This window comes from Diceros bicornis, chromosome 21, assembly GCF_020826845.1.
Source record: "Diceros bicornis minor isolate mBicDic1 chromosome 21, mDicBic1.mat.cur, whole genome shotgun sequence".
In the NCBI taxonomy this organism is placed as follows: domain Eukaryota; kingdom Metazoa; phylum Chordata; class Mammalia; order Perissodactyla; family Rhinocerotidae; genus Diceros; species Diceros bicornis.
This window is the reverse complement of record NC_080760.1, coordinates 10,278,034-10,300,464: the sequence shown is the minus strand read 5'-3', so window position 1 is coordinate 10,300,464 and position 22,431 is coordinate 10,278,034. Positions and strand designations below refer to the sequence as shown.

The 22,431-nt window shown below is 40.4% G+C and overlaps 1 protein-coding gene across 2 annotated transcripts in view; it reads left to right on the top strand.

Annotated features, from left to right (window-relative positions):
* Nucleotides 1–21,974, top strand: part of TMEM64 (transmembrane protein 64) — an 89,062-nt gene extending 67,088 nt beyond the window's left edge. The window contains exon 3 of one of the 2 annotated variants that reach the window (XM_058564564.1): nucleotides 21,496–21,974. In XM_058564564.1, coding sequence (XP_058420547.1) covers nucleotides 21,496–21,540 — 45 coding nt within the window. In that variant the 3' untranslated portion in view covers nucleotides 21,541–21,974. The remainder of the gene's footprint in view (nucleotides 1–21,495) is intronic. The other variant, XM_058564560.1, reaches the window with a different exon arrangement.
* Nucleotides 21,975–22,431: the final 457 nt, after the last annotated feature.

Below are 22,431 nucleotides of genomic sequence, written 5' to 3'. Positions count from 1 at the left end.
CTTGAGGAAAATTAGCCCTCAGCTAACTAACATTTGTGCCAATCTTCCTCTATTTTGTATGTGGGTTGCTGCCACAGCATGGCTGATGACTGGTGTAGGTTTGCACCTGGGATCTGGGCCCGTAAACCTGGGCTGCCAAAGTGGAGTGCACCAAACTAAACCACTAGGCCTTGGGGCTGGCCCCAGTATTTGATTATTTTTCATTGGTGAGGTTGAGCATCTTTCCCTATGTTAATTGGCCATTTGTATTCTTCAATAAATTATTTGCTCATGGCTTTTGCACATTTGCCCACTAGGTTGTTTGTCTTGGTGATTGATTTGTAGGAGCTTAATATTTTCTTCCATCCTGTTTGCTTTTGGCTATAGTTCATGTAGTTTACCTTTGGGCTGTCTTTCACTGTATGGAAATTTTAATTTTTTATATAATCAAATCAGCAAATCACCAAATATTTCCTATGTGGCTTCTGAGTCTAGGTCATACTTGGAAAGGCCAATTTCTCTTCAAGATTATAAAATTATTCATGTGTATTTTTTCTGGCACAGCTATATACATATACGTTTATATGCACATATATATTATATACTACTATATTGAATTTAGGTATTTAATCCATATGAAATTAACTTTTCTAAATGATTGGGATGGGGATCTAACTGTTTTCCCTCAAATGGTCAAAAAGCATTTATTTGGACAACTGGACCACTTTTTTGGAGCGTCGCCTTTGTTATATACCATTTACCATACATATCTGAGTTTATTTTGGCCTCCCTATTCTGTGCCATTGATATATTTATCTATTCTAGTTACCAGTACCAGATTGTTAAATGTCTGCAGCATTATACTACATTTTTCTATCCAGTAGGAACCTCCTTTTTTTATTATTCTTTTAGAAAACATCTTGACTATGCTGGAGTATTTACTCTCTAGCTAAACTTTTAAATCAATTTGATATCATTTGACATAGTGAGTTTTCTGATTCAGTAATATTATGTATTACTGTTAATCCAAGATTTCTACAATGTTATTTGAAAAAGTTTTAGAGTTGATTCCTAGGTATTTTATAATTGGGGTTGCAGGTAAGTGAGATTTTTTTATAACTCATTTTATTACTTGGATACAGTTGTCATATAGGAAAGCTATTGTTATTTTTAGTGTCTTTTGGGGGACTATCTTATCTAACATAATTATTTCTAAGCAGATGATTTCAGTTCCTTGTCTTGTAGGATGTTGAGGAGAAAATATTCAGTGAATTGAGCTGCCACAGAAGGAGGCTGAGGTTTTGGCAGCCCTGTGTGTCTCTCTGAAAGTTTGCTCAGAGTAGGCTATGGTTTTATGTGACCTATTAATGCTCCACAAAAGGGAAATGAGGTGGGCTCCCAATACTCTGGAAACTCTCAGGACTAGGGAGTGTTGATAATATACATTATAAAGAAAATTAACTACTAATTAAAAATAAATTAGGATGTTGGCATACATTCTCAAAGGGACAGCAGCACTCAATTTAAAGTTCTGAAGAAAACTATTATGAATGACTGTTTTAAAAGGCATTGGTTTGAAATGTTTGCACAATGATTCAGTACTTTATTGAGGTGGAATTTTAAAAAATTAATTGACCACCAACTTGAATCAATAAACATATGTTTTATGCATAGCAATGGGATTACATTGAAAGGTGAAAAGTACCAAACTCTTTTATAAGTAAATTCTAACAAATATTCCTTGAGGCAGCAGTAACCATTAAAATTTTTTTTTTTAATAATTTTATTTATTTATTTTTCCCCCAAAGCCCCGGTAGATAGTTGTATGTCATAGTTGCACATCCTTCTAGTTGCTGTGTGTGGGACGTGGCCTCAGCATGGCTGGAGAAGAGGTGCGTCAGTGCGCGCCCGAGATCCGAACCAGGGCCGCCAGCAGCAGAGCGCACGCACTTAACCGCTAAGCCACGGGGCCGGCCCACCATTAAAATTTTACAGAGCTTTATAGTTTACATTGCTCTTTTATATATTCGAGGTCATTTAATCCTCATAAAAATCCTGTGAGATGGAAAATGAGGCACTATGTTCTCTTTGCTTTCCCAGTGAAGAAACTGAGGTTTAATGAGGTTAAACAAGTTGTTCAAATTCATATAACTCTTAAGTGGTAAACTCTTAGGTAGACGCAAGTCCCCTGAGGCTTATGCCACTGTAGATTGGAAGCCACACTGCTGCCTCCCAAAAGACTCAGCATATTATAAAATGAGATATAAAATCGCCTGACTGTCTTGTGTTTAATCCTTGATTGCATGATTGTGCACCCCTATCTGACATTAATATTGCATGGGCAAGCCAAAATGCTTCACGATGCAAGTCTGAATACTGCCTTTCTGCCATGGCCAGTGAAAGATTTCACTAAATTCCTCCAATGTGTTTGGTTTAGTTTTCATATCCATTGACTTTATGCCAAGCAATTGTGTCCTATATTATAATCAATTGCAACATAATTCCAAAAGAAAATTTTCAGTTTTTGCAATCCTAGTGAGGTCTCTGCCTTGCCATTGGTATGACTATTTGACGTTCATAAGGATTTGACATTTTTTGTGAGTTTCAGAATCTAGAATATTTTCAAAAGCACATCTGAACTTTCTATAACCATCATTTAAAAAAAAAATTGTGATGCTGTAGAACTCCTTGAATATTATTTTTCCTGTCCCAAATATCCTTTTCCGTGGTGGAGAGGGGCTAGGATAAAAGATGATGGGATATTAATGGATTAAGTGTATCTAAAATAGTCTATTTTTATTTTCAAGGAAACCCAATGGATGTCCTATTGATGGCTGGGGAGCATATTTCAAATAAACTAAGTCAAAGGAATCAATCTTTTCTTCCAAATTCTTAAGATTAATATCTTCTGAGTAGAACAGTACAGTCTTTTCCTGCATTTATTTATTTAGTTAGTTAGTTAATTATATACTGAGCCTTTCAAAAAAATTTCAAGATCTCGTTGTGATTCTTACTTCTAAAAGGTTCATTGCATCTCTTCTTTTCCACTTTTATCCTGCCCTGCTCTTGTCATATCACTTTTTCCCCCAAACTCTTCATCAGAGCCACAGAGCTAACGCATTTATTCTAAGTCATCTCTACACAGTGACGTGCTGGATAATAGGTGTAAAAAAAGTGTTCCAAATATTTCAAGTGGAGGAATAATGTAGATGATAAAAGAAGACCTCGTTAGGGATTAACTTCAGTTTTGTTTCCTGCTGGTTCCTGTCAAGCTTCAATAATTTGAACTTTGAATAAAGAGAACATATGACCTAAAAATTAGTGATCAAAGTGAAGGAAAAACATACCCTTTCTGAGAAACTCTCAGAAAGTTCTACTTAAATAAGGAAAAGTCAAAATACCATATACTGTGTTTATCACTTTTTTTAGGCTACATGCCAGGGTTTAACACAGCCAACTGTCAATCCAAATTATGGCTGGATGAGAAACCTCTGTCTATACTGGTGACTGCAGTAAAGACAGGAATGAATGTCACATTAAAATGTTTTCTTTTAAATAAAAAACTCTAAGCATAGAGTCTCCTAACCAAAGCCATCTTGGTTTCATGCTTACGTCTGTATAAAGTGGAGGGCATTACCTTGTCAGGGCGTTACATCCCTAGCACTTCAGGGAAAATACTATCTTAATGTAGTACACTTCCTATGAAGAAATACAAGAAACATTCACAAGTCTTCCATGTAATATTCTAGCATCTGTGTAATTTTCTCACTTATTTCTATGAGTTGTTACTGTTTACTTGGTTAAAAAGTAAGATATTACCATAATGAGTCAAAATGGCTATTCCCATGTTACCAATAGAGAATTCTCTAAAGGTTTGATTTCTTAGTATCACTTTTTGCCTGTAATTAGTGTTAACAAGAATGCTTCAGGTTGCTTGAGAGTGAGTGATGTTATAAATGTACCTTAAAAGGTTTTAAACATTAATTTTGATATGAACACATACTCCCTATATTTCTCCACAAATAAAATATGTCAAGCAGCCTCTGTATCAATTAGCATTGAATTACAGTGTTTTTCTTTATTTTAGAAAAGAGGAAGTTGCTCAAAACAATTATTCCTGAAATATATCGGCATTTACTATGTAGCAGGAACTATGCCAAAAATCTAATAGGATAGAAAAATCTTAGCATTTTTCAGCTAAGAAACCTGTAGTTGTGCAAGGTCACAAAACTGTAAGTGGTGGGGACAAGACTGGTCCAGGTCTATTTAAATTTAGAGCCTGAAGATTCAGCCAGACGTACAGCTACAGAGGAGCAGAGGGAACATTTGGCTTCCCCTGAACATAGTCTTCAAAAGAGGTATCTTTTTAACATGAAAATTAGAACAATATGTTGATATGATAGTTGTTATGACTAAGACAGCAGCAGCAGTGAGAAACTAATAATGTTAGAGTTTGGCAACAGCCCTGCTTTTAATTGCCACACTACAGTGCTTCCCAGGACTCTGAGGAATTCTCCACGAGAATCTTATTTTTCTTGTTTTATCTATCTACTCATTACTTGGTTATTTAGTTATTACCTGGTTATTTAATTATTTATTACCTGGTTACCTGTTTTCTAGTTTTAGAAGTGTCCCAGAATCAGACATCACTTTTTTTTCAACTTCTCACATTTGGAGAGGAAATATGTGGTCTTCTCCAAACCCTAGAAGCCCTGGAGGGGTGGGATATCTTTCTTCCCCCACAATAAAAATCCTGTCTTCTATATGAAGATCATGTCAGTAGGTCATGAAATGGAGTTACTTTTCCTGCTAGAGGTGATGACTGAGCTTAAATGTAGTCCTATTCTTTCACTCGCCCTAGCGACGTATATTCTTAAGACATCTGGTAAGATTCAGTAGGTTAGAGAAGCTTGCAAATGATCTTGGGGTATTGAGCTATAGCTTCAATGGAAAGAGTATGGATGTATCCACACAATCATCACTACTGCAAAAAGGCTTCAGAGTGTCCCTCATATTTAGAATCTCATTCATTACGTTTTCAACAGCAAAGACTTCCTGCACACAAGTAGATGATAGAAAGCTCGGTCAGGAATTAACTAAGATCTAGGACTCGGCAAAAGTTTGCTTAAGATGTTAGACAATGCTACAGTCTTTTCAACAAGACCCCAAGCCTGAGTCTGTGTCGGGACAGCTCGTTTGCAACTAAAATATTTATCTCACATCATCTCGGTCTATTATGGGTTGAATTGTGTCCCTACAAATTCATATGTTGAAGTTCTAACCTCCAATAACCTTAGAATATGAACTTATTTGGAAATAGAGTCATTGCAGATCTAAATAGTTAAGATGAGGTCATATTGAAGTAAGGCATAATCCAACATGTTTATAAAAAGTAGAACTTTGGACACAGAGACATGCACACTGGAAGAACATCAGCTGAGCATGAAGACAGAGGTGGAGGTGATGTGTCACCTTTAAAAGCAAGAACTCATATTTTGAACTTTAAATAGAATGGGCCCCGAATATTTGAAATGTTACGGTATTTTTTATCAAGAGCTTTTCAGAAAATAAGAACTTTCTTTAGAGCATTCCACTCAGTTTTACTAATAAGGGGCTGGAAGGCCACTAATGGAACTTAGAAAAATACGCAACCCTTGTTTTCAGGAAATGTGTTAGCTAACGTGGGTCACACACTTTGCCTTTTAATATTCTTTGTTCATTTGGCATAACATAGCTCCGTAAACCAGAGACATAAGAAGTCCAGAGATACAGAGCTTTGGTAATGACATCACAGAATACGTGTGCAGGGAGGATAGCATGGGATTCAACAATTCACCTGAACCTTAGTAACTCTTCAGCTGACCATTGTACCATACACGGCAGTGTACTGGGGTACATCAACCAATACACCTTGGCAGCTGGCAATGGAGGTGGAGGTTTGCGGTTACCACCTATAGCTGAATGTCCATAAACTGTGTCACAACTCTGTGTCATACTCCCTCTCCCTAAGCTGCCACTGCACCTGCACTCAGGGCTATATGGATAGCCATGAGTCCCAGGCACTCAGATAACACATAATCTCATGTAACTCTCACAATAACCCTATGATATGGATTTTATTTAATCTTGCCTTAAGGTGAGGAAACTGAGGCTGAGAAAAGTTAAGTAATGTCAGAGAGGAAAAAGTTTCTCCTCTACCCTTGTAGGTTCTTTAGCTGGCCTAATAATTAAATTGACATAAGGCAGATTAACAGGAGAAAAGCAAATTTAATTATGTATTTATGGGAGCTCATGGAAATATGAAAACTCAAAGAGGTGACGAAAGCAGGCAGCTTTTATACCTTTTAGACAAAGAAACAATAAATTTGTAAAGAACTGACAAGACAAAGAAACTTAGGTTTGGGTACTAATTAGTGAAGAAACTAAGAAGAGATGTCTTTATAAAAGGAGGCAGAAGGAGATTTGACTGCAGAGGAAAAGGTGATGTGATGGAAGCAGAGAGAGATTTGAAGATGCTATGCTGCTGGCTTTGAAGATGGAGGAAGGGACCATGAGCCATGGAATGCAAGGAATGCAGCTCTAGAACTGGAAACGGCAAGGAAAGAGATTCTCCCCCAGAGCCTCCAAGAGGGAGTGCAGCCCCGTCCACATCCTGACTCTAGCCCAGTGAAACCAACTTCAGACTTCCCATCCCTACAATTGTAAGAAAATAGATGTGTGTTGTTTTAAGCACCAAGTTTGTGTTAATTTGTTATAGCAGTCGTAGGAAACCAATGAACTCATATTTTGAACTTTAAATGAAATGGGTCCCAAATATTTGAAATGTTACCATCTTTTTTATCAAGAGTGTTTCAGGAAATAATAACTTCCTTTAGAGCATTCCACTCAGTTTTACTAATAAGGGGCTGGGAGCCCAGTAATGGAACTTAAAAAAATATGCAACCCTTGTTTTCAGGAAATGTGTTAGTTAATGTGGGTCACAGACTTTGCCTTTTAATATTCTTTGTTCATTTGGCACAACATAGCTCAGTGTCCTACGTTTGCAAGAATAGTAGGAAGAGTTCTCGAGTGTCCTTGACTATATCCCCCCACTGACCTCTCAGTGCTGAGGGTCAGCCTGAAGAATGCAAATGTATTTGTTTTGTGGATTTCATCTTATTCTCTTCTGTACACCAGGTCTGTACTAGCTGCTCATTTCTAGTATCTGGGTGAAACTGTAGGTCTGGAAAAACGCCAAATAGCCCTATACAAAGGTGAAACAGGTAAAATATTATCAAAGAATGCCATATAAATATGCATGCTTACCACAGTCCTTTTTGTGTTTACCGTGTAAAACAGAATATTACTGCTGTTTCCCCTGCATCTTCCTTTGGCTTACAGGAATTTATATTCAAAACCTCTGATTCCAATTAGACATCACAAAAGAGCTTTGAATTGAGCTACTTTCCTTTTCAAACCACTCATAAGAGAGTGGAGCTAATGATGGTGAATTGGCTTGGTGAATATTTTAGAGAGGTTCTTAGGCTCATGACCTAGTTCTGCTGCTGCTCAGATTTCTGAATCCTGCTTGGAGCTTGGCCAAAAGCACCTCAAAGCCACTCTCTTCTTAGCCGTGGTGATTTCAGGGCCCACAGTGCTGGTTCATCTCAGTAAGGCTACTAACTCACTGAAGAACATACTCAGAAAAAGGAAATGTAAAGATGTTCTGGCTTTATTTAAAATGACTTATAGGGGCTGGTCTGGTGGCCCAAGCAGTTAAGTGCACAAGCTCCACTTGGCGGCCCGGGGTTTGCAGGTTCAGATCCTGGGCGCGCGCCAATGCACCACTTGTGAAGCCATGCTGTGGTGGCGTCCCATGTAAAGTAGAAGAAGATGGGCACGGATGTTAGCCCAGGGCCAGTCTTCCTCAGCAAAAAAAAAACGGAGGAGGATTGGCAACGGATGTTAGCTCAGGGCTGATCTTCCTCACAAAAAAAAAAAAATGACTTAGAGCAAGATGCCACTTTGTTCTTTGTGGCAATTGTTCCTGGCTTAAAAACACAGTACTCTAGGCAGTCTTCTCATTTTGACCAGGCACTGCTTATTGTAATTCAGAAATTAATGATTGACAATCCTTTAAAGCTTCTTTCTTAATAATGATTAGGTGAAGATTTGCTGTTATCTAAAACTTCCTAATAGGAACATATGAATCAGATGCAATTTTGGTCATATTTGAAACTACCAGTTAAAGATTGCTGCTTTATAGTTCTTATATCTTTGGGTGCTGTTTTTATTGTGCAAGTTGAGAAACAATTACTGACTTTAGAGAGGAAGTTGCATGCCCTGGGTGGGTGGTGCGTCCTTTTCGTAATTCACTGTATGCACTTCAAATCTCAATGGAAATCTAGAAATGGTGCAGAGTAAAAAGAAGACAAGAGGCTTGGCTAGTGGGCAGAGCTTTTGGGCAAACTTAGGTTACAGGGGGCAAATGCTTGCGGGCTAGAAGGAGGGGTGCAATTCAGAGAAGACACTGAAAATATAAAGGAAAGAAGGGGCACAGAAGCAGAAGGTCAGAAGAGGCAAGAGGGCTCAAGAGACGCTAAACTCGTGATAGAGGAGGGCGTTTTCATGGAGCGAGCAGAGAAAGGGGAGAGGTGGGAAGCGGTATTGATTGGTTCAGTTCTGAGAGGGAAGCTGAGGGATGTCAGATGCCATCTGTTGTTTCAGTAGGGTACCAGTGAGACGAGAGTTTGAAGAGGGCAAATGTTTAGGGTGATGTGTGTGAATAACGTGACAGAAAGTCAATTAAAGATGAATGAAAAAACTGTTGAGGAGAACAAGGGCTGGGGTGAGATTGCACATCACAAGTCTGTTACAGAACAGTCGGCTAGGCTGTGCTTTCCAAATCGGGGGTCTGCGCCCTTGGGTCTATCAGCAGTGTGCCTAGGGTACACAAAGGCTTAGGAATGTCGCACGTTTTCCTCTAGGGTCAATTTACTTGAGATGTGGAATGAAATTCCAATTTTCTAACTGAATTTTTAAAAACTATGTAAATATAGATAGAATAAAATCAGGGAAAATTTGTAAAGGTAACTGAGAAACTTCAGATAAATTAACGCTTGTGGTAAGTTGCTCTTGATTATGACCCCCAGCACTCCTGGGGCTACTGCAGGTGTCTGTTCATTTTCTCCTGCCTGTAGAGGAATGTCGGTGGAAAAGTTTGAGATGCTAGGTGCTGATCTACCCAAGAGTGTAGACAACGGAGCAGGAACAGAGAAAGCAGAGGGGGGTTTCTTCCCCAGACTGTCCGGGCTGTTGGCCAACGAGGTTCGAAGGCACCTGTGCGAGGCACTGCAAGTGGCATTTCACTCCACAGGTAAGTGATTCTCACAGCCCCCCGACTTAGATGTTATATTATCCCTGGTTTAGAGATTTGGAGCCTGAACCTCGGAGTGGTAAACAATTCACCTAAGAAACACAAGTGGTCAGTTTAACAAGTGACCTGACCGTGGTCAGAAAGGCTCAGCAGCTTCTAAGACCAAGAGGCAGTGGAGGGACTGGGGCCTTGATGAAGGCAAAGACAGGGTCATCGGGGGCAGGGCCTACACAATGTGGAAAGATGGCAAAGGGAGGCATTGTTATTTATTGATTGTTTGATACCAAAACCATGGCTTAGATTTAACGAAATTCTTTAAGCCCCATTCAAAAATGTCAAATCAGTCTTATACCACCGAGTAACTGGAGAAACTACATTGGTTTAATTCTAAGTAGCTCAGTTTTTCTCCATGTCATCTATTTGGGGGAAAAGAACAAACTCTAGCAAATTGTATCTTTCTGCTTTTCCTTAGTAACATAGATATAGCATGCCAAAGATTTGGGGACCTATGAGAGTTTCTGTCCCCCCCAGTTTCACATCATTGAGTTCTATGTTGTCTGTGTTCAGGCTCTTTTATTACTTTAAAAGACTTTTTCCGTGTTAACATTAAGAGCAAGCTTTTCAATCAGCAGAGCTGGAAGATCACAGTAAAATTCTCGCAACTTAGGGAAGTCAAAGATGCACTTGCTGTCCTGTAAAATGCATTCATGAGCTGTGTGCCAGAAGGTGGGAATCAGCCAGGGCAGCTCCTCCTTACCAGATTCCTCTCCTCCAACCCAACAGGAGCAGCAACTGCAGATTAAAAACAGCCGCTGTAGCTCTGGTGAGCTAATCCCACTCCATCCCCACCCCAGACAGGCCGCTGTGTCTATGTGTTGAATGATTTTGTCAAAAAGTGTCCCTCCGACATGGCATAAGCCCAGCAAAGAAAGAGGTGAATGCTGGTTAGAAGGCCTTGTCTTTCGTGAGCTCAATAGATTTCTTTGTGAAGAACAAGGAGCAATCTTGGTTCTTTGGGAACCAATATTTCCAGATTCTTTTGAGGTATTTTGTCCAAACAGTAGAGGCTGATTGAAGAAATGTTACTGATTTTCAGATGAGACAAGTTAATTGTTAACCTCATGCAGAATCAACTCACCTGACAAGCGTGCATCTGAGTTGACCAGGAGGATCTCACTCCATGCAAATCAGTTTCCTGATCAAAAGAATTTTTGAGATTGTATCATTTTGCTTAAGGCAAACAGACTAGCTTTTAATGGAAAATACTGAAAGCATAAGTAAGGCTAAGACATGTGAATGATTCATGATTGTATTTTGAATGTCAAGTAGGTAAAAGTCTGAAAATTATTTAGTCATTCAAAAGCAGTAATGCAGAGACGTCATGAGGAGCATAGATGTCAAATTCATAAAGTACCATCTGACAGACATTTCAGGAAGAGGGTAGCAGTGTGATTTCAGCAACAACAACAAAACAACAATAAAATCTGGGGGCCTTCCTGTCCTTTCCATTAGACACCTATATGGCAAGTCCGAGGATGTCTTAACAGGGAGTTTGGAGATTTTATCAGAATGACTTTCTCCTCATGAATTCTAAAGAATGAGACAGATAACCTGCATTCCATAAGTGCAATTATTGAGATTAATGTCCTCCACTGGAGTTTGCAGCATTCATTAAATATTTCGGTGCGAGAACTGTGTTCTAAGCATTGGGATAACTCTGAAAAAGCTCCTTATGCTATTTTTTAATCATTAAATGGAAAGAAGGGGTGTGGGGAGATAGGCAGTGTGATATTGTTACCACACCAGGTGCGTTTTTGCCTGCCGCCCAGAAATCCAATCACCAAGATGATGAGATTACAGAGAGAGAGGGTTTATTAATCACAAGGCAGCCAAGTGTGGAAATGAGAGACTGAAACTCAAATCCACTTCCCCGAAAATAGGTACTTGGATATTTATGGGGTAGGGGGCAAGGTAGTCTGAAACAATTGGAAGTGAGGAGAGATGAGGTAACTGACGACCTGCGCAAGTGTAGTCAGACTTCATGCCTCTTCATAGGAGGCATGTTCACAGAATGGTGGCGTTAGCATGCCCTGAGGGTAGAGTTTCAACCTCTTGCTGTCAAAACGTCGCTTTTCGGACATACGTCTGCTGCGTGGGCCCAGTTGATGGATTGGTGGTCTCAATCCGGCCTGAGGCGGAAAAGGGGTTCCGTTCCCAAAAAAAATAGTTCAACCATCCATTACCATGGTGACCCCAGCTTGAGGGGGATGTCATCTATAGGAACCTAGTGGGAGTCAGCATATTGCCTAAACAGCACAGTTAACAATGGGTAAGTTTATCATGCAGATTTAAGTCCTCATCTTCCATTCTGATAGGTTTCTAGGTAAGGTCATCACCCCCTTCTTCCTGGTACAGGGAAGAAGATACCTTTACAAATGGAGATTTTCGTTACAAATGGAGATTTTCTTATAAAGGGTAACCAGAACTAAGAATGGGCTTACCAAGGACCCACCCAGATGCCCGGAGATGTCTATGGTGATGGCCCATTCTGGGGGCAGGCCTCCCATCCCAAACTCCTTTGGTCAGTTAGTGGGGGTGGGGGCCAAATTGTCTTTCAGGCAGAGATATATTTTGAGGTGGCCAATTCCAATCCCCCATAGTTACTAGCTGCTTAATTATCAATGGCTAACTGTTTGCCGGTTTCAATGATAGTACTGAGAGGGATATGCTGAGAAATCCTGGAAAATCAAAAGGGTTCTCTAACACGTGGACAAATTCACGTATGCTTAGGAGAGGCAATTTGGAAATCACTAGGATGGCATGGCCTGGAAATTAGAAATCAGAACTCGCTTTTAAGGCTATTGACACACACATAAGTGGAATTTAATATTTAAACTCATGTTGATATTTCTTAATAAGCCAAGTCAAGACTATAATGTTTTTATTTTTCAAAAAAACCTGAGAATTATCTTCACTAATTGAGAGAGCCTTGTTGTGAGCAATTACTGTTCCTTTCCTTTATTCCTAAACTCTGTTCACTTGAACCTTGGCTGAGTAGCAAATGCTTTTTCAAAAGGTGAATTCAGGCGGCCCTCGATTGCCTCTGCTCCTTTTGGAGAGTCCCAGTAGGGGACTGTTTTAGGAAAAGCAAAGTTGATTGAAAGGCAATGGGTAACCTAAAGGCGTGAGGGACATGACACTCAGCTCTCTCAGATCCACCTCGCCCTGTCCTGCAGTCTGGTGTCATCAGTAAGTACCAAGAACTGTGGCCGCAGGATGCCTCTTAAATCAGTCCGTCTTCAGCTCATGCCCCACTTTAAGGCAAAAAGCAATATAACCCTTGTTCTCACTGAGGAATTGACTTTTAATGTAACAATTTACTCTAAATTTAGACTTTACCAACTTTACACTGGAGACCAGAGACTGGGTTATAATAGCAACTATTTAACTTTTGTTAATCTCTGGCCTTCAAAAAGAGAGGTCATCTCCCCGGAGCAATTTGCCACGTAACAGAGAAAAAGAAAATTTAAATGGGAAAGGCATTTCAACATTTATACTCAAAAAAGAAGATTTTTAAATGAATGACATTTGTTTATAATGATGATGATGATAGTAAAGACAATGAGAAGAAGGACTGGCTGCTTTCTTGCTAGAGCCAGATCCTATGAAAGGCTCTTACAGGGGTCATGACTTTTAATCTTTAGATTAACCTCATGAGATTTGTCCTATTGTTTTAATTTACAGATGAGGAACCTGAGATTTAGGATTAAATTCTTGCTCAAAATCACACAGCTGAACAGCAGAGCAAGGGTCAACCAGGCCCGTGTGCACTGGACCAGTACATTTCACCGTTTGTTCCTACTGTTCATTCTTTTCAGGTTAAAGGAAAAGGGAGGTAGGATATTGTGATAAATATAGAAAAGGTATCTAGAAACAGAGAAAGACAAGATGTGGCAGGAAGAAAGACTGACTGGGAAGGAGAAGAAAAGAGGTCACAGAGGGCCAAGAGGAGGGGTGTACAGGCAGAAAGGGAAACCGAGGCCGTAGCCTCTGGGCAGTGTGTGTACAGCATGGGAGTGCTGCTGGAACAACAGGGAGGTCTGGGTTCCAATCCTAGCCCCTCTCTTCCAAGTGTTTGCCTGGGGCACGTTATTTTGTCTCCTGAGTTTGTTTCCTTGTGGCCAGGAAGAGGGGTCCAATGTGAGAGCTGAGGGTGTCGGCTCTGGTGGGCAGCTGGGGCCTCACACCCCAGCTTTGCAGCAAGTTATTTCACCTTTCTCAGTGTCTCAGATTTCTCATTTGTAAAATGGGGATAAAATTAGTGCTTAGCTCACGGGGTCATTGTGAAGATTAAAAGGCCACGGGTAAAATGCCCAGAATGTCAATAAATATTCACGTTGTTATATGAAAATTGGAGTCTCGTTAACATTAAGCATCACTAGAAGGACTGAGGTTTAAATCTTTCTTTTCTTTCTCTCTCTCTCACTCTCTCTCTCTTCCCTGCCTCCTTCCCTCCCTTTTTCTCTTTCTTCTGTCTCTCCCTCCTTCCCTCCCTTTTTTCTTTCTATCTTTTCCTTCCTCCCTCCCTCCCTTCTTCCTTCCTACCTTCTTTCCTCCCTCCCTGCCTCCTTCCTTCCTTCTTTCCTTTCTTCTTTTGAGTCTTCTTTTTCCAACCCTTAAATCAATGTTTGCAGCCTTTCTGAGTTGAATACTTTAAAAATCTGGCTTTACCAGCATTGCTTCTAATCTCTAGATGTGATTCTTCCCAAGGCCCTTGCCCTCAGTAAACCAGCTTGACAATTTAGCTTCAAAAATTCAGATTGGTACAACCAGCGCATTCCTACCACAGAGCACATATTGAGGGAAACAGATTGAAGAGCTGAGCTGATCTCCGCCAACCTGTGGCACGTTGACCCATGCCTCACATTGGGGTGTCATTTGTATTCAGGATGTCCTAGAAGACATAGGTCAGGTGGGGATGGAGTTGAAGTGGACGATGCGCTAAGACACACTAGGAAGAAAGGCTCCAACCAAAAGCAGAAAGCCCAGCTAGAAATGAGGGAAGGCAACTCAAGAGAGCAGGAAAAGGAACACCAAAGCCTGGATGAGAGTAACTCTGCCCATAATGAAATCACAAAAGCAATCTTTATTCAAATCTGAAGTGAAGTATAATTTGATACAAATTTTAAGTAACCATTTATTTGCCAATTAAGTTCACCAGCTACTCCTATAAATGCACATATTGCATGCTATGGCTTGCTTAAAGCTGGGTGAGAGCAAACTAGAGTAGACTCTTGAGATATTCCCCAACAGCTGGTGTCTGATGGTTGTTGGAACAAGGTGCCGGGCTGTTTCCCTGAGTCGTTGCTTCTCTAACAGTGTAGGTGTGAGCACAAGGGTGGTCCTGGCTGCTCTGGGTTTTGTACTGTTACCTGCTTGGCGTTGAAGGTAGCTTGTTGCTACGCTTGGGGAAGGTGTGGGGAGTGAAGCAGTGCTAAATAAAACTTAGGATAACCATCTGATCCTTCATTCTTTCACAGACATTTTATTTGATAGGTCTAATGAAATGTGGGATCCTGGCTTGAAACTTGTATTACAAAAATAAAAACCTGTTAACTACCTTTAGACTAAGTTAGGCTGAGGCGGAGGCTGGTTCTATTTCCCCGTGAGCCCAAGAGCTGCTCCGAGTCTTCGAGATTCTTACTCACCTTTGCAGTTAGCAGTCAGTGCAATGCTTAGAATTTTAAAGTCAGATTTTTTTCTATTTGGTCTGACAAGACATTGTCTGTTTATTAAAATAGAAAATATTAAGCTAATTAAGATGTCACCTTGTCTTTCTTAGAATCTATTGACTGCAGACGTATTCATCAAATTTAAAATTAAAACACAGTGCATGTCTAAAGACAACATTGTGTTTCGGGGGATTAATTCAACGGAAAGTTTCTATTTTAGGATGAAATGAATTTGTAGAGCCTTTAGGTCGCTTCCCTGTGGTCTCAATTCTTTTTAAAGTTACTTCATTTTTTATCCTAACTGCATTCCTGACAGCCCTTTGGGATACGCATTTGGAAACGCCAAGTAAGATGCAGCGGTAGTTCTGCACATAACCACAGGATGGCAGGATGCTAACACTCTGAGTCCGAGTTTCACTAAACCTTGCTTATCTTTGGACGTTCTCTTCACAGTCTTTTTTTTGGAGGGTGGAGTAGGGTGGGGCAGTGTTTAAAAGACTAGCTTTCTCTCTCTATATATACACACATCTGTATATGCATAAACATAGATATAGGTACACATACATATATTCATATGATATATAGATGTTTGTATATATATCATTTTACTTCTACATATGTAAGTAGATAAGTATAATGTCAGTCAAATAGTTTATTTGCAGAAATACATTCTTAACAGTCAACACAACTAATAATTTTATAAAAAGATTTATGCATTTCTGGACTAAATAGACTCGTATCCTAAAACCCTAAAGGCTGACTTATTGTGAATTATTTGTGTGTCAGTTAATTAGTGGAGGATATAGCTCCATTTTTCAGGTAAGGTAGAAAAAGCAATAAACCTGTTTATTAATCCTAAATTTTAGTGCTTCCCTAAGGAAGAGAGTGAAATTTGACTATTTTCATTTCCAAAAGATGTACAGAAAAAAATACAACTGATTCTATGCTAGTGAATTGATTGAGAATCAGCAAGTGAGACATCCGGATTTCAGAAATAAGTGTCTCAGCTGGCTTTCTGAAGCTCAGGATGAAACAGCTCAGACAAGCTCAGGTTTAACTAGGACGCTGGAAAACCCTGCGTAAAACTAGCGTTAGGTGTGAATCAGTGTCTGTGACTTTCGCTTTCACATCGGGTTGGAGTTTTCTTAGTTTTTATACTTAGCACTAATTAAACCACCACTAATATGATTAAATACTTGAAAAAAGGAAGCTCAGTTTAGGAAAAAATTGGAATGAAACAGAGTGTGAAAACCTAAATTATGCGGACGTGGTAACGTTGTAAGACTTTCTTTCTATCATCAGATTTTTCTAAAGTGAATGTTGAAGTTTCATTTTGAATTTGCTTCCATTTAGTGATCTTTAAATAAATAAATAAATAAATGTCAATTTTTAACTATTTAAATAGTCTGTTTTCTCTCTGAAAGACACGTACACATAAACTAATATGAGTCTAATTTCTTTATTTGTAGCCTTTCAAGTAAGGAAAATTAAAATGTATTATCAGTTTTATAATATTTCCTGGAAGTAATTCCCAAAGCAACCAAGCAGAGACAAAGAAAAAAAAAAGAAACAAAAGAAGCTCGTTAAATTCATGTGAATAAATGAAATCTTGCTACAGTTAGTTAACAGGTTTTATATTTTTACATTTAGTGTACATTATTTATATTTATGTAATTATGCAGAGTAAATACATGATTTGATAGTGTCATATATGCATTATAATACATGTGTTGAGTGTTGGAAATTGTTACATTTGTGAATACAAATGTAACACGTTACATGTAGTGAATCTGAAGGTTTCTGGTTATGTCTTTTTATATAACCAAAGATAACATATATTTCACTCATCTATTCGTTTTAAAAAGAAGGATAGTGTCTAAAGGGGAAAACCAACTTCTGGAAATGGTTATTTAGCACTTTTAAGACAGTACTCTTTAAAAATGCAGTATTCTTCCTTATAATAACTGCCTTCAACTTTTGAACTATGGAGTAAATTCATTCTCTTACTCCATCGATGACATGGCTGACGCTATGTACGAGGTGCAAGAGTTGAAAATGTTAAAAGCCTTTATATTTCCTGATTCTTTCTCTTTAGTTTTGAGTATTTTCTGTGGCTGTCCTAGGATACAGAACTACTCTACAAAAGTGGGGAAGGGGTGAATGTATCCGCCTCTTATGTACTCTCAGAAGCCCTGCAACTGTCTCTTCAGTCACTTTCCATAAATAATATATTTAACTGCCTGTCCATCTGTCCCCTTGCTTAATTGTAAGCTCCGTGAGGCCAAGACCATTTCTGTTTTGTTCACCATTATATCCCTAGGGCCTAGTATAGTACCTGGAACTTAATAAATGTCCCGCAGATTTTTTTTAATACATGGTTTGCAACCAGTTGGTATTGCATGAGACTGATCACTTTACTTCCTTTTACTGATATGGCATTTTACTTCCAAGACCTAGAGAACTAGGCAGTCCCCATTGCCCATTCCCTACTCTGCCAACTCCATTCCAAAAATCTCTCCCAGGCACATCCCTCCATTAGAAGATTAAGGTGGGTCAGCCAACTTTTCACTGGGGAAACAAGTATTCTCTGGGAAATGAAAATCAGTTGATCACACTCACTGCCCATTGTTTTGATAATACCGCGAGGTGATCGACCTGCTCAGGGTCACTTTTCCCTGGAGGAGAAGTGAGGGACATGAGAAAAGAGGAAGGAGAGACAATAGAAGAAAGTCTGTGCTCTGCCTCCACCCTGTCCATTCTCTCTCTCTTCTCGGCGGACCCTCTGCACACCTTGCCTCTGCCAATGCCTGAGGACAGATAGGTGCACCCTTGACTCCTCTCTGTTTCACACTCCACACTCAGTCTGTCAGCAAATTCTGTTGACACCTCCGCTGCTCCAATCCTGGTTGGAACTCCCATCTCTCACTTAAATTACTGCAATAACCTGTTGATTGATCCTCCTGATTCTGGCTTTGGTCCTTTCACTCTGTTCTCAACACACCAGACAGAGTGATTCTTTGAGACCTAAACCAAATCATGTCAATTCTCTGCTCAAAAACTTCCATTGGCTTTCAATTTCAGATAAAAAGCCAAAATCCTTATAACTGCCTATAAGGCTTGGTCCCCTTTATTTCTCTGTCCTCATTTCCTCCTGCTCTTCCCCTCAGATAATTCACTCCAGCCATGCAGGCCTTCCTGTCATTTCTGAATCCACAAGACTCAGATCTGCCTCAGGCTCTTTGCACTACCTAGGCTTTCTGCCTGGAATAATTTTTCCCTGAGACATGCTCATTCCCTTACTCCTTTAAGCTCTTGCCCAGTGAGACCTTCCCTGAGCACTGTATTTTAAATCACCACTCTCCCCCACCCCAACAGTCACCATCTTCTTCCCATGCTTATTTTTACCCTAAAGCATGTATTACCATGTGATGACTTATTTACTTGTTCACTGTCTGCCCTGAAATCTCAACAAGTGAATCCACTCACCAGCGAAGTACTGGCGGTGCTTGCTAAGGTCCCCAGAGGGTGGAGATTTTGTTGCTCTTGTCACTGCTGAATCCTCAGCATCTCTTAGAGTGCCTGGCACATTTAGGTGCTCAGTAAGTGTTGTTGAATAAATTAAACTCTAGAGGACAAATTGAAATCCTCTGGTAAAGCTTCATGCATCACTGATTCTGCAGCAGCCTTGGTAGGAAGATTTTAATCTCTGCTGTGGTCAATATTTTCAAGATCAGAAAGATGCTTGCTGCATGAACTTTACCGCTCCCTTTGGCTCCAGGAGGACAGGCCCTGTCCTCCTAAAGCTCTGTAGGATGGGGCGCCTGCAAGTCATGAGAGTGGGGGCATCAGCAGGAAGCTGGAAATTTGCGCTAAGATTTCAGAAGGGAGATTGGGGAGTCGTGCTTTATACCAAATGAAAAGTAACAATATCAGACAGAATGAGCATACAGCTTGGGGATCGGAGGAGAGAGAACCTTTCTAGCTGGTGTGGGAACTTTGAGTCTGGAGGGAGGGGAGAATTTTGTTAGCAGAGAACAGAAAAAGAAAGTTCTCATGAGTGTGTGTGTTGGGAAAGAATAGTGTGGACCACAGGCTGAACGAGAAAAGTGCAGGGTATTTTGAGGGGTAGAGGGCCAACTTGTGTTGTCAAGTAACTCTGCAAACACAGGGTAGACAAGGGCCCTTCTAGTGTCGCTGGGTCTCCCGAGCAGCATGCTCAAGTTGCATAGAACTCTCAGAATTCTCGTCTGGGAATCAGGAGAGGCTTTGACCAGAATAAATAACAGCAAGAGTGCTTTCTAGTCCTTAGTGAGACACAGAAGATACCAGGGGCAGATCCTGGAGAATTTCTGCCTCTTTCAAACTACTCAGGCCTAAGTTGTTCTCCACATTAGCGTCACTTGGGATCTCAACAAAAGAACCCGCTTGCCAACCAAATACTATACGTGAAAATGATACAGACAGGAAATCTAAGTGAGAACGTTAAGTGAGTAATCAAGGAATTGACCCCAGGCCTAAACTGACCCTGCGGTCTTCTCTGACAGGCCCACGTGTCGGCAGCGGTTGACAGAGAGCTCACGATGCTGTGTCGCACTCTAAGTGAAAGGTTTACCTCCAGGAGAAACACACCTATGTTTCTTGTTAAGATGGGAAGGTGTAGCTAGTTCATCGCCAAGGAAATCAAAGAGGAGTTTGGGAGGAAGGAAAAGATGGCGATATCACCAACTAACCCTTCTAAAAACTACCTATAGTTACCTGTAGTTTATTGCTGAATCAACAGAAAATGGTAATTCTTTCTCATTTGGTTGAGGAGTGTGACCTTGAGAGCAAAGGAAAGCCCTGAACATCTAGGCGTGTGTGACACGTGTGGAGGGAAGGAAAATTGCCAGTGACCAGGAAAGAGAAGACAAACTTACACAACTTCCCAACTTAACCAAACTGGGTCCTACTGGTCCTTGACAGGGATTCAGTCACCAGGTTCATGCAGGCTTCATCTGGGGTGCCAATTCTAACTAATTTTCACGGCTTCCTGGTGCACAATATGAAAGAAATATGTGGGTGAGGACCACTTGCAGTGCCTGCCTGGAAAGAGGGGAGCGGGAGTGTTCATGCATTTGCCAGTCGTGGTTAGAAGAAGCTCGGTGGAACTTTTTGTCATGAATGAATTTGAAGCACAATTTGCAAAGTTTGCTTTATTTTTTTTATTTTTTGGTGAGGAAGATTGTCCCTGAGCTAACACCTGTGCCAATCTTCCTCTATTTTGTATGCGGGACGCCGCTGCAAGATGGCTTGCTGAGCAGTGTGTAAATCTGTGCCGGGATTTGAACCCGCAAACCCCCGGGCTGAAGTGGAGTGTGTGAACTTAACCACTACACCACCAGGCGGGCCCCCAAAGTTTGTTTTAAAAGCGTCTGTGGACAACTTATTTTTTTCCTCAGAGATCTTGCAACTCATTGTACATTAAATCCTGAAGTCTCAGCAAAGTAGATACAATTCGCCCCCCCCCCCCCTCAGTTGGTAAACTCAGGGAGATATGAAACCTTGTAACAACGTCCTGGGTACCAGAGGGGACTTTGTGTGTAACAAAGTTGAGGTAATGAATGCATTCTGTTTGGCACACAAGGGAAATTCCGGTCTTTGGTGGTAATTCCCCTGAGTGTTTGCCCTAGAAGCTGTGAAGCACTAATGGGTCAACGTAGGTCAGAACCCTCAGTAGCAGCAACCCACTTGCTGATCCTCTTGCTCCGCAAGCTCAGTGCTCTGAAGACCCCATCCTGCACCTTTTCCCAGTCCTTGACTCTAGTTGAAGTTTTCTTCAGGCCACCACTTTCCTTTCAGCATTGGCCTTTCACTTCTTCCCCTCTCCACGCTCCAAGTGCTGGGGCCCTCAGGGGGCCTCCAGGTTGTGTAAATGTACAGCTTTTCCTTGCACCCATCGCCTCACTCTTTACTCCCTCAACATGCCTTGTCCGATCTCCTCCCATTCTTGTCAGCACTCTGTTTTCGAGCTTCCCTTCAAAAGAGCCGTCTATCTGCTAAACATATTCACTCCAAAGCGTTAGTAACTGAAAACAACTAAAGGTGTCACCCCTTCATTCTAAAAGGTAAACCAGGAGTTAGTGCGCTACCCAAATATCAAGTGATGGAAAGAGGGATATTCGGGCTGAGGGCATGCTGGCACGGCCTCTGTTAATGCGTAAAACCTTCCAGCAGTGCATAGTGACAGGAATCATAAGTTCTTACAGTAAAACATTGGTGAGCAAAAATGTTCTCTTTTCTTCTTAGAACTATGTGTCAACATAAACTGGAAGCAGAAAAAAATCTCTTTAATGTTTCTTATTTTCCTTTTCAGTACAGCAGGAAGCTTTTGTATACTACTGGAACACAAGTTTTAAAGCTTTCCCTTATGTCTTGGTTCTCTTACCACAGAAAAATCTTCAAAACATTTTAGAAAAAAAGGCGAGCTGTCTGTGAGGAAAGAATTTTAAAAACTGAAGAACTATAAAGAAACCATGTTTGAAGGATGAGAAGAGACTAACAGTGGAAGAAATGTGAAGATTTAACTTGGAAAGCAAAGCAAAAAATAGATGTGAACAACTAGAAAAGATAAGAACAAAGAAGTTGAACATTAAGGTGCTTCCTTTTTAGATGTGGAATAAAGTGCAAATTACATTGTGAAAAGAAATGAAAGGAAGAAAAGAAAGACAAGGAAGTTAGAAAAGTCTTTAGGGAAAAAAGCCATGAAAATAATATTAAGCTATATAGATTCTGAATTTTTATTTTGTCTAAAATTTATTTTTTTCAAATACATGATGCCATACTGGAGATTTGACTGGACTTATTTTATTGCATCATTTTAAATTTCTGTTGATGGGCCGGCCCCGTGGCTTAGTGGTTAAGCGCGCACGCTCCGCTGCTGGCGGCCCGGGTTCGGATCCCGGGCGCCCACTGACACACCGCTTCTCCGGCCATGCTGAGGCCGCGTCCCACATACAGCAACTAGAAGGATGTGCAGCTATGACGTACAACTATCTGCTGGGGCTTTGGGGGAAAAAATAAATAAATAAAATTATAAATTTCTGTTGAAAATTTGAACCAGTACCTGATTAAAAAATTCTTCATGAATAGAAAGCAGCCCTAGGAGAGGAGATGACTAGAAGGAAGACAAACAGAAAACAGAGGGAATAAAAAAAGATCACCATACCCCAACACAAAGTTTCATTTGCAACATTTGGGAGGAAGCACTGGGTAGAGGCTGACGCGTTTGTAGTTAAATAGATCTGAATTTAAATTCAGACTCTGGAGCTGGGTGGCAGTGTGGACCGTGACCAATTTTCTTAATCTTGCCTATCTGGTGCAACTCCC